This window comes from Hemitrygon akajei, chromosome 8, assembly GCF_048418815.1.
Source record: "Hemitrygon akajei chromosome 8, sHemAka1.3, whole genome shotgun sequence".
Taxonomy (NCBI): domain Eukaryota; kingdom Metazoa; phylum Chordata; class Chondrichthyes; order Myliobatiformes; family Dasyatidae; genus Hemitrygon; species Hemitrygon akajei.
Genome location: NC_133131.1, coordinates 136,442,190 through 136,460,183, shown reverse-complemented (window position 1 = coordinate 136,460,183; position 17,994 = coordinate 136,442,190). Strand labels below are relative to the sequence as shown.

Sequence of the window (17,994 nt, the reverse complement as noted above, 5' to 3'; positions counted from 1 at the left end):
AGGAGACAAGAGGTTTGGGGAATATCCAAAGATGTGATTACACAGTTGTTGAGCAATACGGCATGGAGATAGATCATTTGCCCCACATCCCAGTGCTGCCATATGTATTTATCTTGTCTTATAGTAGTTGTCCCATGGTCTTTTATGTCTAGGTGATTCAAATACTCATCAGGACACCTACCGTCAATGACTCTGCTTCCACCACTCTCTTAGGCAACCTCTTTCAGCCATGTATCCTCCACACCGGGTGGAAAGAAAGGGTCCTCAGATCCCTTCCAAATCCAGTGCTGCTTAACCTGAATCTGTATCAAAGATGATGTTGTTCACTCTATAAATAACAAAGGAGATTGAATGAAAACTCTTTTGATAAAAGTTTGGTGAAGAGGTGCATATCTCATGTTATGAGTAAAGTGCTGGAGGAGCTCAGCAAGTCAGGCAGCATCCATGGATGGAAATGAACTGGCGTTTTGGCCCAAGACCCTTCATTAGCATTTTGGCTAAACTGGAGGATACAGATTGATGTAAATGAATCTGATAAAAGAAGTAAATTGAGACTACTTGAAGGTGTGTGTGCTGCTTGGATTTCCAGCTTCTGCAGATTTCCTCTTGTTTAAGGCTATTAATTTCCATGTATGTAATCTTTAGTGACTTTTATTGCATATTGCATTTAACTGTTGTTAGCCTTGATTGCATAAGCTGGTACAGCATATTTGGTGTGAACATCCATCTTGTTTTGCAATGCAGAGAATGCATTTAAAATGTAGTTACATTCTTAATTCTTTAAGGAATTTTCTGCACAATGAATTTGAGTAAAAGATGCAAGCAAAATACTATTCTCCTGAAAGTTTAAGAATTGGAACATGTGATTTTACTGGTTTGATATATTATGAAATTGGCTGACTGCTCATTCCATTTTTTTTCTTTTTGGGAGCTAATTTTCTTTGCAAAAGCACTTTTTCAGTATCTTAAGTATTTTGGTGTATATTCTTTCTGTTGATAACCCAGAAAATTGAAAAGTTGTGGTTAGAGAACTTGAAAAAAATTGTAGAATCAAGAAATCTGAAATAAATACTTTGTGCACGATTCCACTGTCTGACTTTTTCACAATTCGGTGTTTTCTATTTTTTTTAAAGAATAAGACTATTGATTTGGTGCCTCCGAAAAATTCTCCAATCTTTAGAATGGAGATATAAACACTTGAAACTGCAGTCAATACAACTTGCCCAATATCTATTACCTTTACCTCTTGAAACAGTATTAAGATACAAATTACTATAAATTTAAAAGAAGTTATGATATCCATTGTCTCCCATTTCCTGTTTAGTTTTTTTGGCTGGTAGTGCATGATTTCTAAGGAACAGTTTTTTTTAACATTTGTTTCCTTTTGCTGCTTGTAGTTTTGGTTAGTCATAGTTTGCTATACAATCCAAACTATTGTTGAAACTTTAGAGAGAATTGGGACTAGCAGTAGAAATTGGAAAGCTGCTTGTAAAGTTGCGCTGGGTTTACATTGGATGGCTTGTCTAAGCCTCTTGAAATCTGAAAAGTTGTAATTTTTTTAAAAAAAGGACACTGGACTGTGACTGCAGTGAGTGGATGAGATTTTCCTGATCAGCCTCTTTATTCATGGCAGTTAAATTAGTGCAAATATATTAAAAATTAGGTGTGGTTATGTATCAAGATGTCTGAGATCTTGATTGCAAGTAATCTTTGAACACTGATTCGATTTTATTTGTGTACTGCAAACGGATGGCAATTGGTGCTTGGCTAAGCATCTACTGATAGAAAAATATCTTCAGTGTAAACTAAAGCCTTTTAGATCATATTTTAAGACTTTCATGGAATGAAATAATTTTAATGTGTGGCGTATTGCCCCATATATGCTTTTTTTCAAAACTATTATTTTAGTATAAGGGAGTCATTGAGTACTACAGCTCTGAAATAGGCCCTTTGGCCCATCTCATCTGTGCCAATCTGGTCGCTGCCTAGTTCCATTGACCTGCACCTGGACCATAGCATTCGTACCTCTCACCTGATCTAAACTTCTCTTGAATGCTATAATTAAACCATCTACCACTTCAGCTGACAGCTTGCTTCACACTTGTACCACCCTCTGAGTGAAGAAGTTGCTCCTTAAATATTCCACCTTTTCCCCCTAAAGCTATGACTTCTAGTTCTAGTCCAGCCCCACCTGAAAAGGGAAAGGCCTAAAAGGCCTGCATGGATTCACCCCATCTACCCCACAATTTGTATACCTCTATAAGATCTCCTCTCATTCTTCTGTGCTTCAGTGAATAAAGTCCTAAGGTTTTCACTTTTACTATAATTCAGCTCAGTAAGTCTCAGCGACATCCTTGTAAATTTTCTCTACATTTTTAAGCTTATTTTCTAGTTGATATAATTTAATGGATTACTGAAATGCTGACTGATTTCCCCCCACCCCCCCCATCCTTTTCTCTATATTACAAACTTGAAACCACAAACAAGAAAAAATCTGCGGATGCTGGAAATCCGAGCAACACACAAAGAAATTTGTATGTGTTACAAACTTCAAAACTAGTTTGGCAGCATCAGTTCAGACACGTGGCTCTGTTAATAGAAAGCTTGTCAGTGCTTCATGGGACTCGGTCAAAATTTCACAAAAGCAATATGTGCATTTAGCTTGGGTACTTAAGAGCTTAGCCAAAATTAAGTAGATTTTTAAACATGTTTAAAGGCAGTGAGGCAGGTGAACAAGCTTAGAAAGTTAGTTGATGAAAGCAAGACTAGCTGTGGTGGAGCAATTTCCCACTTGAAAATGGATACAAGGTTACAGTTGGGAGGAGCAGAGAATTGAAGGATAGTTTGGGCTCTCATTTTGTAAGAACTGGTCATTTGAGATGGTGCTATTGCCCCCCCCCCCCCCCCCAATTGAAGTATTGAAGTGGATTGTTTTACCATTGGCTATGTTGGTGTTAATGAGAGGGAAGATTTGTTCTTTATCTGACAGGATATGCCAAAATACATCACTGTCACATCTGTAAAGTGAATCACTTTTCGTATTTCAACTTAAAAACTCTACATTTTCTGTCACCCTGATGGAATATAACCACTTCTCAATTGTGAAACATGTCTGGCAATTGTTTAAAATGTTCACCACAATTGAAACTTAAATTTTCAAGTAACTATGTAGACAATGGAATGAAGTTTTTTTGACTGAGATTTTAAACTTGGAATAAGTATTAGGCAAATGGCCTGTGAAATTCAGTAAAATTTCTTTATTCCAATTTGTTTTCCTGATATCAAGTGTTGGCTGTAATGGAAGTGTTTTTCAATCATCAGTTTAGAAATTTCTGCAAAATAGATGACATTGGTTTGCTTGCTATTGTGTATTTTGCCTGATTAGTGTATAGAAACTAACTTGAAATAATTTGCTTTTAAATACCAGGATGCATTTTTTAATTTATCTTTAATTGGGGAATTGGTGATTTGAAATATTTGTCCATTCCGTAGCTTTGCACATGTAAAAGGAGTTTTTCTGAGTTTCATGGATTACATTAGACCCTTTCATTGTTCAGAAAATGCGAATAACTGTTCAATTGCTTATTTACTAGGTAATATTTCTTATTCTTTATGCTGTAAAATTTTAAACTCTTAACAATATTGGAATATCAGATTTTATCTGGGACAGAGGAAAAAAAACTGAAAGGGAATTGATTTGGAGAAGAGGTTTAAACTGAGATCTGTTATTGTATTGTTTCTGGAATATGTGAGTAAAATGTTAAAGGCAGAAAAATTTTGTATGACAGAAAAATGAGGGAAAATGTACAACTGAAAAATTTAGATAATTAGGCCAGACAGTAATATTTTTTAAGACTTAGGAGATGGTCATGGAGAAGGTAGTGGTTGGTTTTGAAAATTTTGGTTGTATTCTTATGTTCTTGCACAATTAAGCAATGAGAGGTTATGGTAGTCATGTGTTTTCTAATTTTCCTTGATCTTTTAGTAAACACTAAGCTACACTTATGGTACTAAACAGCATACTTAAGTAATTTTAGCCAAACAACACAATTAGAATTGTAGGCAAAAAAACTAGCTAGATCAAAACTAAAGTAATAAGTAATTTTTCTGTTTTAGAGAAACTTTTCTGTTTTTAATCATTCAGCACATGCTCTAAATGTTAAGAATAATGTTTAAAGGGGCTTAATGTACCATGTTTATGCCAAAAATTGAATGGTTGTTGTCTATTCATGAGCTGTATTTGGTTCATTTGTTGTACTGTTTTTAAAGATTGAACTATAAGTGTTCTCATTACTACTTTTGATTCTTCTGGTGGTGGCCAGTGCAATTAATTGGGATTACTCAGATTAAATCTGAAATCACAAGCGCAAAGGGACTTGTGAGTTCTCGTGCAGGATTCCCTAAAGGGTTAATTTAGCAGGTTGAGTGGGTGATGATGGCAAGTGCAATGTTAGCCTCATTTCGAGGGATTAAAACATGAAGGCAAGGATATAATGCTGAGAATGATAAGGAAGTGGTCAGACCACATTTGAAGTATTACAAGTAGTTTTGGGCTCCTTATATAAGGAAGGATGTGCTGGCATTTGAGGGTCCAGAGGAGATAAGGAGAATAACCATTTCATTCTTGGATCAATGTATTACGAGCATTTGATGGGTCTGGACCTGTACCTGGTGGTGTTTAGAAGAATTGGTGTGTGTGTGTGTGTGGGGGTATCTCCTTGAAGGCCTAGGGAATATTGGAAGGTCTAGATAGAGAAAACATAGAGAGGATATTTAAATATTGGGAGAGTCTATTCTGAGAGAGCACAGCTTCAGAATAGAAGGATGTGCTTTTAGAACAAAGATGAGAAGGAATTTCTTTAGCCAGAGGATGGTGAACCTTGTTATTCATTGTCACAGAAGGCTGTGGAAGTAAAGTAATTAGATATATTTCAAGCAGATAATGATGGATTTTTGATTACTAAGGGTGTCAAGGCATACATGGAGAAGACAAGAGAATGGGGTTGAGACTGAAAATAAATCAGCCATGATTGAATGGCCAACCAAACTTGAGGGATTCCACAGGCTGAATTCTGGAGGTTCACCACTCTCTGGCTAAAGAAATTCCTCTGGACCCTCCCAATGCCAGCACATTCTTTCTTGGATATGGTGATAAAAGCTGCTCATCATACAAATAACCCTCCCTTTTCAATAGTTGCTGCTTACCCTGTTGATCACTTCAAGCATTTTCTGTTGTGATTACTGGCTTTCAGTGGTCTAATGTTTGGTGCATGCCTCTGTGTGTTTAAAAAGTAACAGTTTATGCCATCATGGTGTAAAAGTTGCTGGACTAATGTTCCTGAGAATTCTGTAAATGCTACCAGCTAGTGAATTCAATTACAAATAAAATTCAATTGACAACGTGGTTCAGTAATTAAAAATATAGTTGTCATTTTGAAACATCCTGGAGTTTTGTAAAAATCCATATTAATTAACATCCTTCATATTAACCTGTTGGTTCTGATTTGAGATTGGAGACACGCCAAGGTAGGTGACTCCATGCTGCTCTATAAAGTGGCTTAACAAGCTGTGGGTTATATTGTAAATGCAGGCCTTGTGGTGCATCCATCCTCTGAAGAAAGAAATGCCATAATTATTTTGCATAGTGTCACTGTAATTTTATTTTCCATAATATTGAGATTTTACTCAACAGTTGAGTCCCCAATGTGTTCTTGCTTCTGAGTAAAACGTGTCTTGCATTATATGCAATTGGAATGTTTAATACTTCGGATTCCACCCCTAGTCTCCCCACAAAAGCAATTATTTTAATTGGTTTCAGCCATATCTTAATTATGACGTTCCTCTTTTGAGTTGTGTCGTGGGATGAAGACCAATTGCAGGGATATAATCTAGGCTGTTTAAAGCATTGGTTTTAGATTTGGATGATCATTTGATGCTCCAGCATTCTTGTTGGATGGGTAGGATAGTACCGTAGATTCCGGATTTTAAGCCGCTACTTTTTTCCCACATTTTGAACAGCTTTGAACTCTGCGGCCTTTAATACGGAGCGGCTAATGCATGGTTTTTTTTCATGCCGCCAAAAACATTTTGCCTCGTAACAGTAGACCAATAAAATTGATGAGTAGTTCACAGAGGTCCAATGAAATTGTACGATAAATCAAACGCACTTTCACAATTAAATTATTGTAAATCAGTCATTTGTACTCACCCTCATCAACATGGAAAACACTCGAAGAAAAGCATTGTGCTGCCTTTATGGCAGTTATTTAGTTTATAATATTTTCGCTTAGTAATTCATTTGTTAGTTAAAGTTAGAACTGTTTTAACTATATTTGTTTTCTGTACTACATCCCGGGATGCTATGATGTCACACCCGGTTTCGCCGCGTCTTGTGGGAAAAATGCCGGTTTGCGATAAACGGGAAGGCGGGGGGCGAGCGGCGGAGCGAAAACACTGCTTTTAAGTTAAAGGCGATCAATAACTTTTCCTGGTAGGCTGCAGTATATATATTTTTTACCAGTCGTTAGGAGATATTGGAATGTTGTTCAGTAAAAAAGTATACGCAACGTATATTTAAAAGTAGCCGCGTTACAGGCACGGTTCGAAAAAAAGCATTTGCAAAATGTATTTGTTTATGTTACCATATGGATTTAATTAAAAGTTAAAAAATCCTCACGTGTAATATCTTTCTGTGTAAATATCTCATATTACAACGTGGGACACCTGCGGCCGAAAATCCGGTGCGGCCTAAAATCCGGTGCGGCCTGTACAAGTACAAAATTGATTTTCTTTCTAAAATTAGAGCCAGCGGCTTTTAATCAGGTGTGCTCTGTAGTCCGGAATCTACGGTAATTAGAAGAACAGAAGAGTTCTCTTCCTTGTCCTAGCCAATATGTATCCCTAGATTGTGGTAATAAAGGATTAACTGTCATTCTAACTATTTATGGGAATCTATGTACATAAGTTGTGTGTTCCATTTGTTTCATTACAGGTGGTGACCTGGTAAAGTTTTATGGGTGCTTTGGGAATGCTTGGAGTTGGGGGGAAAATTGGCTGCACTTGCCAAATTAACAGGTTCTAAAAGTAGTGATTTTTCTGAGGAACTTAGATGTAGAAAATACTGGTGTGTTTTTTTTTGCTTCAGAACTTGGAACAGTCCTCACAACTATCTTTTTAAAAAAAGTAAACTGTGCTTATGCTTATTTGTAGTAATTAACTAACATCATTTTAATATTGTGTTGAATTTCAGGTGTTTGTATTGCCACATTTTTCATTTTGACGTCCTTGTATTGCACTGTTTATTAATATTTTGTCCTTCTCTACCCTTCTCTCTCTCTCCCCCCCCCCCCCCCCCCCCCCGCAGGCCCAAGACAAGAGAAAGGCCCTAGAAGAAACTAAAGCTTATACAACCCAGTCCCTTGCGAGTGTTGCTTATCAGATAAATGCCCTGGCAAACAATGTCCTCCAGTTGCTGGATATTCAGGCCTCTCAACTACGGAGAATGGAGTCTTCCATTAACCATATCTCCCAGGTAACCGAAATTTGAGAATGTATATTTTCATGCAAGCTATAATGCACAGCTTCTTTGTCAAATAATTTCTTGTAACTAGAATAACAGAAATAAAGTAATGATTTGATCACTTTACTGGACTGTTTTCAAATGATCATGAGTTTTTAATTAAACTAAAATTTTAAATGCTATCTTTCAGACATGAATGGTGGGCTTCAATTGAGACATTTAATTTTTTTTTCTTGTGCCATGTACTTGTAACTTAATAAAACAACATGCTACTTGGTAACTAATCAAAACACTGACTTTATTGCCCAATGCAGGTAACCACATGATTTATTTTATTTATGGGACATTAAAGAATAGAACTTCAATGACCCAATTGTAATCATAATCATGCAGGTAAACAGATGGGGAAATGGACACTTTGGCCCAACTTGTCCGTGTCACAAGCTGCCTTATGAGTTAGTCCCGTTTCAGAATCAGAATTGGGCTTGTTATCACTGGCATGTATCATGAAATTTGTTAATCTAGCAGCAGCAATTCAATGCAATAAACGAAAAAGAAAAAAATCAATAACAGTATATGTATATTGAATAGATTAAAATTGTGCAAAAACAGAAGTAATAAATAATAAAAATGTGAGGTAGTGTTCAAGGTCCATTTAGCAATTGGTTAGCAGAGAAGAAGAAGCTGGTCCTGAATTGCTCAGTATGTCTTCAGGCTTCTGTACCTCCTACCTGATGGTAACAGTGAGAAAGGGTGTGCCCTGGGTGCTGGGGGTCCTTAATAATGGATGCTGCCTTTTTGAGACAATGGTCCTTGAAGATGTCCAGGGTACTTTGTAGGCTTGTACCCAAGATGGAGCCAACTAAGTTTACGACCTTCTGCAGCTTCTTTCAGTCCTGTGCAGTAGACAGCGATGCAGCCTGTAGATGTTTTTTTTTAGTGGTTTTGTTGACATACCAAATCTCTTCAAACTCCTAATGAAGTATAGTCACTCTCTTGCCACTTTTATAGCTACATCGATATGTTGGGACGAGGTTAGGTCCTCAGATCTTGGCACCCAGGAACTTGAAACTGCTCACTCTTTCCACTTCCAATCCCTCTGAGGATTGGTATGTGTTCCTTCATCTTAACCCTTCCACAATCAGCTCTTCTGTCTACTGACATTGAGTGCAAGGTTGTTACGACACCACTCCACTCGTTCGCTTGCATTTAGCCGATATCCATCTAAACTTTTACTATCATTGAAATATGTTTTAAGTGTAATTTTGCCTGCCTTCACCTCTTCACAGCTCATTACGTATACCTACCACTCTCTTCGGGGGGGGGGGGGGGGAGTTGCATGTTGGTGGCTTGCCCTTTGGGTCTCCTTTAAATCTTTTGCCCAATTAACTTAAATCTGTGCCTCTACTTTTAAGCTCCATTACCCTGTGAAGAAAGACTGAATTTGCATGTTCTTCCTGATTTTATAAGCCTCGTGTGTCAGCCTCTTTCTCTGCAGGGGAACCATTCCCACCCAGTCTGTCCTTTTAACTCAAGTCCTTCAGTGATTCACTCCCTTGTGAATCTTTCCTGGAACCTTTCTAACTTACTTGCATCCTTAGTGTATAAGACTCTTAGTTTAGATGAACAGTCTTGACCCAAAATATTGACCCATTTCCCTTCAGATGCTGTCTGACCTGCTGAGTTCCTCCAGTGCTTTGTTGCTCCAGTATCTGCAGTCTCTTGTGTTTGTCTTTCTATCGTATAGCATCCAGAAATAAACACTTCAAGTGCTGTCTCGGTTTTGTCTTGTATAGCTGTAATACGACATCCCAACTGTTGTACTCAGTGCTTCAATGGATGAACGCAAGCATGCTTAACGCCTCCTTCACCATGCTGTCACCACTTTCAGGGATCTGTGACTTCACATTTGTCTGCCACTGTTTGCCCATTTTCTGATGATTAAATCCTTTTGTAATCTTGGACAACCACCTTCAATGTCCACTACACCAATTTTGTTGTTATCAACAATCTTACTAATCTTGCCGCCTACATTCTCATAATATGTGCCAACTAGCAGGGAAGTTCGCAGATTTCCTTTGGAGGTTATAGAATGTTCGTATTTGTGAGGAGTTCGTCTGGCTCATAGGCAGTTGTCTTCTACAAACAGTAATAATTACAGAACATTTGTATAGCATTTAATGGTACAAATACTATTCACCAAATAGCTCCTGAATTAAAGAAACAAGTAAATATTGCACGTAATTATTGGAGTTCTTCTGTGGCCTAAGCAATGTGTACCCAAAGGTTAATTTTATTATACAAGTATGTATGCACTATACGACTCTGAGATCCTTCTCCACGTAACCCCAAAACAAAGTAAGACCATTGAAGTCAGTTCAGAGAGAAACAGCAAGCCCACTCTTCTGTACAAAAAAGAATGGCAACGTGATCATTAACTTCCCCAAGTTCTCGCCCCCCCCCCCCCCGCACAAACTCAACAAGAACATTAGCCCTCAAACCAATGTATTTTTTTTTTTTTTTAAATTGCTCTATCTTACCAGATGTATACTTTATACCATTTTAGTTTTGGACTGATTGCAAATACTTTGAATTAATTAACATTTCCCCACTTTTAAAAGTATAATCTTTATACTCCTGACAAATAATAATTTTACATCTTTTGAGGTGCTAAAGCATTACTAATGACAAGTTTGCCCTCAGTCTCAGTTTATGCATACTCTTGTTTTAACTGATATAAAATACAGCCACATATGAGAAATTGGAGGGCTGCTTGGAGTTGTACAATCAGCATCTTCTTTTGTTCCCTTTTATTTTTTTAATGGGGAAATTGAGTGTACAGAATTTTTGTTTTATGTGTCTGAACAGTGAATTTAGTATATTTTTTTCCACTAAGTTTTGAACATGTTGTTGTCCTGTCAAATACTGAAGTTAACTGATAGGCTGATGCAGTAAACTTTCCAGAAAAAAACAAGAATTAAAGATCACAATTGTTTTATTGCATTAAATTCAACTGCAAGTGCAGAAGATGACTAGTTAAGATACATCCCAATGAGACTGAGTGAATACCTTAAATGTACTTAATTCAGTTTCCCATGTGAAATGATCTTTAGTGCTGAATTGTACCCCTTTTGAGTTTAATTTGTAAGGAAATGTGTCATAGATCTAAAACTGCATATTAAGACAAGTGCTTATTTATCCATATTTATTTATTCAGATTCAGTTTATTGTCATTTAGAAACCACAAATGCAATGCAGTTAAAAAATGAGGCAATGTTCCCCCAGAATGATATCTCAAAAGCATATGACAAAGCAGACTACACCAGAAAATCCATGTAACGTTTGGCAATCCCCAATCCAGAGTCCGGAGAGGCTGCTGCATATTAATATTGCGCTACCGTCTAGCGCGTTCCCCGGAAAGGAGCTCCAAATCCACCAGACAAAAAACAAGACCAAAAACTAAAGCTACAAGACCTGCACAAAACCACATAATTACAACATATAGTTACAACAGTGCAAACAATAGCATAATTGATTTAAAAAAAATACAGACTATGGGCACAGTAAAAATAGTCCAAGATGTTAAAGGACTTGTAAGTTCAAAAGAAATCACCACAGTTTCCACAAGTCCCCAGGGTCCCGACAGACTTGCCATCCCATGCCAGCGGCAGAAGGGAATACCCCTTTTTAAAATATTTATTTATATATTTAAACACTCACTCTCTCTCTCTCTCTCTTACTGAATCAGATTTAGGTATTGTCTTGCAGTTGATGAAACCAAGAGAATGTGGATTGTTGAATTTGGTAATTCGTGCCTTAACATCCATAACTATTAACTAGTTAGTTATTAAGACACATTTGTTTCACCATTTCACTGACTAAGGTAATGTGATATGTTTAACTTGATCTGCTTTAAATATCAATAAGATTTGCACATTTCCTAATGGTCTCTGAAGTAAAGTATTTATCTTTTCAATTGTAAAAAGGTTTGGATAGTTTAGGTGAATAACAATGTCTTGGCCACAACTGTAAATATCAAATTTATATTAAGTTTGTGCAGTGATGTTGCAATGTTTTAAAAACAGTTGTCCATTTGGATTCTATGATTAATATTACACTAGTTATTACCTTTGCACTTAAAATTGTGTATTTATTTTAGAGAACTTGGGTTCCATTTGAGATTAAATGAGCTGTTTGTTCATTGTGTCATGAATTTTTAGATTAAACTAAACTAATAACATTTAACAGGTTAATGTTGTGTTTATATGAAACTGCTTTGATGGGAGCTCTTTCCTGGTCGTTCACTTATTCAACCAAAGTTTCATAATGTAAGAAATCTCCTGGATGAATTTTCTTAATTGAACTTGCATTGACAGTGAAAAATAGTACTATGCAAGTGTTGTCTTAACTGTTAAAATTTTTCCGGCATTTTATATTTTCCTTTTGATAAGATCTTATGGGGCTTGCTTGTCTGGAATATTGAATTGGATCTAGAGAGAGACAGCTAATTGGATTCCTAATTGGCTCAGTAGCAGGAAGGAGAGTGTGATTGTTGAAGGTTATTTCATGGACTGGAGGCCTGTGATTAGTGGCATGTCAATCAGCCAGTGCTGGGACCTTTGTTCGTTACTAATAATAAATTATATGGGTGTGAATGATTAAGGCATGATGCCAAAGTAAGTGGTATCATATACAGAATTGGTTTTTAAAAAAAAAAATTTTAATTGTATTTTCAAATAGGTTACAGAATAGAAAGAAATAATATAATATCAGCCCTCCCCCCTCCCCTTAACTCCTCCCCTAACATATCCATATATATATGAAAAAGAGGGAGGAAAAAGAAAAAGAAAGAAGAAAAGAAAAAAGAAAGAAAGAGTGCCTGGATATCGGAAGATCCCCACATGCACCATGGAGTTCAAAATAGCTTTAATATATATATTTATTTCTTTCCCCAGATGACCAATAATTTTATCTTCGGAGCACCTGTATATTTAATCCTATCTTTTGTAAATAAGGGTGCCAAATTTTCAGGAATATATCATATTTATTTCTTAAATTATAAGTAATTTTTTCAAGTGGAATGCAGCTGAAAATTTCATTCTTCCAACGATCTATACTTAAGTATAAATCCGATTTCCAAGTAACTGCAATAGCCTTTTTGGCTACTGCCAATGCAATGTTTATGAATTCTTTCTGATATTTGTTCAATTTAGGTTTCGGTTTTATCCCATCAATATCACCTAGTAAGAATAATATTAGGTTGTGTGGAAGTTGTGTTCCAATAAAACTCTTAAATTTGTCCAAAAAGGTTGAATTTTAAAACAAAATTGTTTGTTTTGAAGGAGGTATATTAATGTCATTTGATCAATTAAAGAATAAATACAAAATATCAAATAACATTCATTTTTTGTTATTTCCAATTAAGGACTTATTTAAGAGATAAACTGGCTCAAACAATGTTATTGCCAAAACCTAATGAAATAGAAACTTTAATTCATAAAGGAAAAATTAAAAACTTTATTTCTTGTATATATAGTTTGATTCAAAAACAGGCAATTAAACAAGGAATTCATAAGACAAGTCAAAAATGGGAAACTGATTTGAATATTAAAATTGATGAAACAAGTTGGTCAAGACTGTCTTGACAGTATGACAAATACAACAAATGTCCGACTAAGATTAGTACAATATAATTTTTTACATCAATTATATATTACACCACAAAAAATAAACAGATTAAACCCAAATTTATCTGATCAATGTTTTTGATGTAATCAAGAAATTGGTACTTTCTTACACTCTACTTGGTCATGTACAGAATTGTTATGAATGATCTTTTCATGTCCTGTACAGTATAAAGCATATATGTCAAACTCGAGGCCCGTGGGCCAAATCCGGCCCGCGGTGGAATTATCTTTGGCCCGCGAGATAATGTCTAATTACTATTAAAGCTGGCCCCAGTAATCGAAGCGCCTATGGCTTATGATATGGTTAATGCTGAGTTTATTCAGGTACCAGGTTTTCAGGGTTTTTAGTGTTTATTCGGCAGTCTTCATAAGAAACGGAATTTGTAAAGTGAAACACTTTGTAGTTATAGCAGAGACTGAGACACATGAGAGCAGGCTGAAAAAACGGAGGCAACGAAAGCTGCGTTCGCACGCATCCGACTGATCCGGCCCGCATGAAGCTGCATTTTGCTCAATCCGGCCCGTGACCTAAAATGAGTTTGACACCCCGGTAAAGGATTCCACCTACCTTCCGTGATGTAAATGCAGTTACTTTTTCCAGATTTATCTGTCATTTGTGTGCCTGGTTGGTAATGGGAACAACCTGAAAGGGTATTGAGAGCTCACAGTCAGTTTGGGTATCTTACATATCACAGTTGCATTTGGAAACTGAACTACTACAAACCACTTTCATTGCTATCCTTTGAAATATTTAAACTTTTTGATGCTATTTTGATCAAATTGGCATGTTTAACTGTTGGTGTTTAGTTGAAGGAGCATAACTGAGCTATAGACCTCAAAATTGCAATAGCAAAGGAGGCCTTCCTCATATTTGAGTTCAGATTAGCCATACTGAACATACTAAATTTGTTTTGACATTCTTAAAATGCTTCTTAGTTTTGATCTAGATACTTTTGAACAACCTTGGTGCAAGATTAGATCGGATTTCCTTTAACAGTTGTTGTAAAGACCTCAGTTCTGGCATTGAATGTTTGCAGATACACAATGCTAGTTTAGAACACTAATTTATGTTGCAGTGCTATGTATTTCTTAAGTTTCCTGTCCTGCTGGAGAATGATATTCCTTGGCTTTTGGTGCACCTCAGATCTATATGAATGTTCTTCCAAAGTACAAAGTAACTAGCTGAACCTGATCCATGTGAGGGGGAAAACAGGTCAGGCTGCATTTCAATGATTGGGTAGAACTTCTGAAAAGAGAACTTAATTGCTTAATATGTTCTTTCCTTACGATGACAATCAATTGAAATGACAAGCACTATATGTCTACAACACACACAAGATGCTGGTTCAGTCCCGACGAGGGGTCTCAGCCCGAAACGTCGACAGTGCTTCTCCTATAGATGCTGCCTGGCCTGTGTGCTCCACCAGCATTTTGTGTGTGTTGTTGTTTGAATTTCCAGCATCTGCAGATTTCCTCGTGTTTGCACTATATGTCTAAATGGGTTTTTGGAAAGTGTGCAGAAATCATGTCACTAGTTCTTTTCAGTTGTGCAATATGTATATTGATAATGGCAGTAATATTTGAAAATGTATAGGTATAAATTTAAGGTTGAATTTTCAGTTTGTGTATATACTGTCTTGATCATTCAATTGCAGCATTTAGGATATTGAACTTGGTACCTATGCTACCAGTCAATAGACAGGAGTAAAAACCACAGTTGTAAGTTCATGACTTGTAGCACAAGTTATTGTCAAATGCAGGGTGGGGAAGGTATTTCAAGCCATGATAATTAAGCAATTTTAAAGTGGTTTAGGATCTTAACTGAGTGAATACCAACATGGGAGGGGGTAGCTCTGGCTATTGAACAAAACAAAGATATGAGGGGTTCTGCTGAGCACTGGCTGTTGACAAGGTGCTAGAAATCAAATAAATGGAAGGGAAGTGACTATCATTATATGTCTAAACTTGCGGTGAAAATTAATACAACAAAATTAGGGATATTGGAATGGAATAAATACCATTATTGATATAAAGTCATGGTTGAATGACATTAGGCATGAATTGAATGGAAAATGCCTCACTGGTTTGAAAAGACATCAGGGGAGTGCATATGAGGCTATCATTAGTTTAACTATGTGGATTGATTCATTTTCAAAAGAAAATGATAACTTGAAGATATTTTTGTCTCTGCATGACTAACTCAATTGAGATGTTGAATGCCTTACTGCCAGATTCTAGGGTTCTTATCTGGTAGATAGAGTACATCAACATAATCATGGGAGGCCATTATTGAAGTTCATTGATTATAAAATTAATCACATAGTAGAAGGGAAGAAACTTGCTTAGTAATTCAGATGACTAAATGTTGGTTAATGGTCCAGGTATTGAAAAGGTACCGAACTAATTTATGTTCATATATGCTCCATCTACACCTCACTTCAGTCTCTTTTTGATTTGTATTGGAACTTCTGTACCTGGTGGTAATCCAACCAGCCAGAAAGCTCTCCACCATACATCTGTAGAAATTTGCTAGGCTTTGGTGCCATTGCACATCTCCTCAAGCTCCTAATGGCATATCCCCACTGGTGTGACCCCTTAACAATTGTATCAGTGTATTGGGCCCAGGATAGGTTGAGATGTTGATGCCCAGGAATTAACCCATTCCACCACAAACCCATCAATGAGGACTGGTGTGTCTTCCCTTCCTGGAATTCACAATCACTTTCTTGGTCTTGCTGACGTGGGTTGCCAGGTTGTTCTTGTGATACCACTCAACCTACCTTCCAGTGCAAATCCCACGTGGCTGGTACCAGAGGCAATTTGATTATGACTCTGAAACTGTAAGGCTGCAGCACAACTTTCCATGCCACTGTGCTTTGCATAAGAGCACAAGGTAACCTAAAATGTTTAATTCTGTTTATCAAGTTAAGACTTCTGGAAGTAAGCAAGATCATAATGAATTGTGGATTTTTTTTCCTGAATACTGACAGTGAAATTTACTGATTTGAAACTTTAGAATGAGAACTCCAAACTTCATTACAAATCTGTCTTGGGAAATTTGAATGTTAAATATGTATTATTTCATTTGCCTTGGTAGAAAGGTAGTCTCCTAACTAATGTGTTGTAGATCCATGCTTGAAATTTGAGCAATTATTCCAGTGTAGAACAGAGCAAGCAAGGATAATGTGGACTATAAATTTGATTGCTAAATTTTCTGAGCAGCATGGTGGATTATATTGGAGAGCATTCGCATGTGAAGCCAATGTGACTTAAGATGGAAATGAAACATGAGAAGTGGAGAATTGTATTAGATTCCACCACCACTGCTGGCAGTGGATTACATATATTGACCACTGTAGCTTTTCAAAAAAAAAAGCTCCTTAAATCTTGTTTGAGACTCCTTTTCACCTTAAACCTATGTCACCTTAATTTTTAATCCAACCTTGAGGAAAAAGCTATTGACTCCTTACACTCTTTATGCCTATTATATTATACAGTATTTCTGTCACCCCTTTTTTTCCTGGAAAAGCAAGTCAAATCTATCCAATCTCCACATAATTAAAATTTTCCAATCTAGGCAACATCTTGGCAAGTCTCTTCTGTACTCTCCAGTGCAATGATATCTTTTGTACATTGTGACAACCAGAAATGCATGTAATACTTTCAAATGCAGAATGAGTTTTAAGAGCAAGAGGGTAGCTAGGAAGTAATATCTGAGCTTGAATAGTTGAATAGTTTCATTTAATATCAGAGAAATGTATACATCCTGAAATACTGTTCTTTGCACACTTCTGTGAAAACAGATGAGTGCTCCAAAGATTGAATTGACAGTTCTCAAAGCCCCCCTACTCCCCTTCCACATACAACCAGTGGCAAGCAACGATCTTCCTCCACTCCCACCTGCAAAAAAAAAGAGCATCGGCCCCTCCACCTACCAAGCATGCAACAGCAAAACCCCCAATGAAGACCATGATCTACAGTACAACAAAGACGAATCGTTCACCCGACAAATTGACATGCCATGTGTTCGTTCTCTCCCCTTAATAAAGGGAAAAAGAGGTGACCCCTTTCACATCGAGAGGAGACATATCAAAACAACGTGCTGATTTATGATGTTAAATCTGTCACTTTTTTTTCTCTTGAGTCCTCTGCCTGGAGAATTGGCAACAATCTCTTGCCCTCCAATGGGGGAGAGAGAGCACAATTTGCTGAGTACTGAGCCTCCTACAGCTAATCCGCTGTCCTCGATGTTCTGTTCTCTCCTGCGGCACTTCATTCAGCGGCACTGGCTTGGAATCGGCCTGTTCATAGGTCCACAAAACCCCGAAGGCACGCTCCTCTTCTGGGCAGCATCCTAGGGATATTGACAAGTGTCCAGCTGTGAGACCCTGAGAGCAGGTCCCACCACTACAAAGAACCAAATGCTGAGTGTAACTGCAGGTCTGAACCCCATCCGCTCTGAAAAGGAAATACATCAAAGGTAGAAATTAAGTTCTTTTCGTGAATGAACACAATGCCGCAATTTATTGCTACCGTAACTCCACTTATGGCTAAGCATGCCATATGTCACTAACTTATGGACCTGTTTTGCCTTTTTCAGGGAACAGTGGAAGTCGACCCACAGGTGTTTCTGTTCATCAGCATGATGATATATATTCCACACATTTCTAACTTTTACATCTCTCACCTTAAGGCTATGTCCTTTGGAATGTGATGTTTCCACCCTGGGGAAGACACTGACCATCTAACCTATCTGGTTTTCTCATAATTTTATATATATCCATTGGG

At 37.0% G+C, this 17,994-nt stretch overlaps 1 protein-coding gene across 8 annotated transcripts in view; it reads left to right on the top strand.

Annotated features, from left to right (window-relative positions):
• The window catches only part of abi1a (abl-interactor 1a), a 77,403-nt gene that overhangs the window by 18,839 nt on the left and 40,570 nt on the right, over positions 1-17,994 (top strand). For all 8 annotated transcript variants that reach the window (XM_073054698.1, XM_073054694.1, XM_073054691.1 and 5 more), the window contains exon 2: positions 7,364-7,531. In XM_073054698.1, coding sequence (XP_072910799.1) covers positions 7,364-7,531 — 168 coding nt within the window. The remainder of the gene's footprint in view (positions 1-7,363; positions 7,532-17,994) is intronic.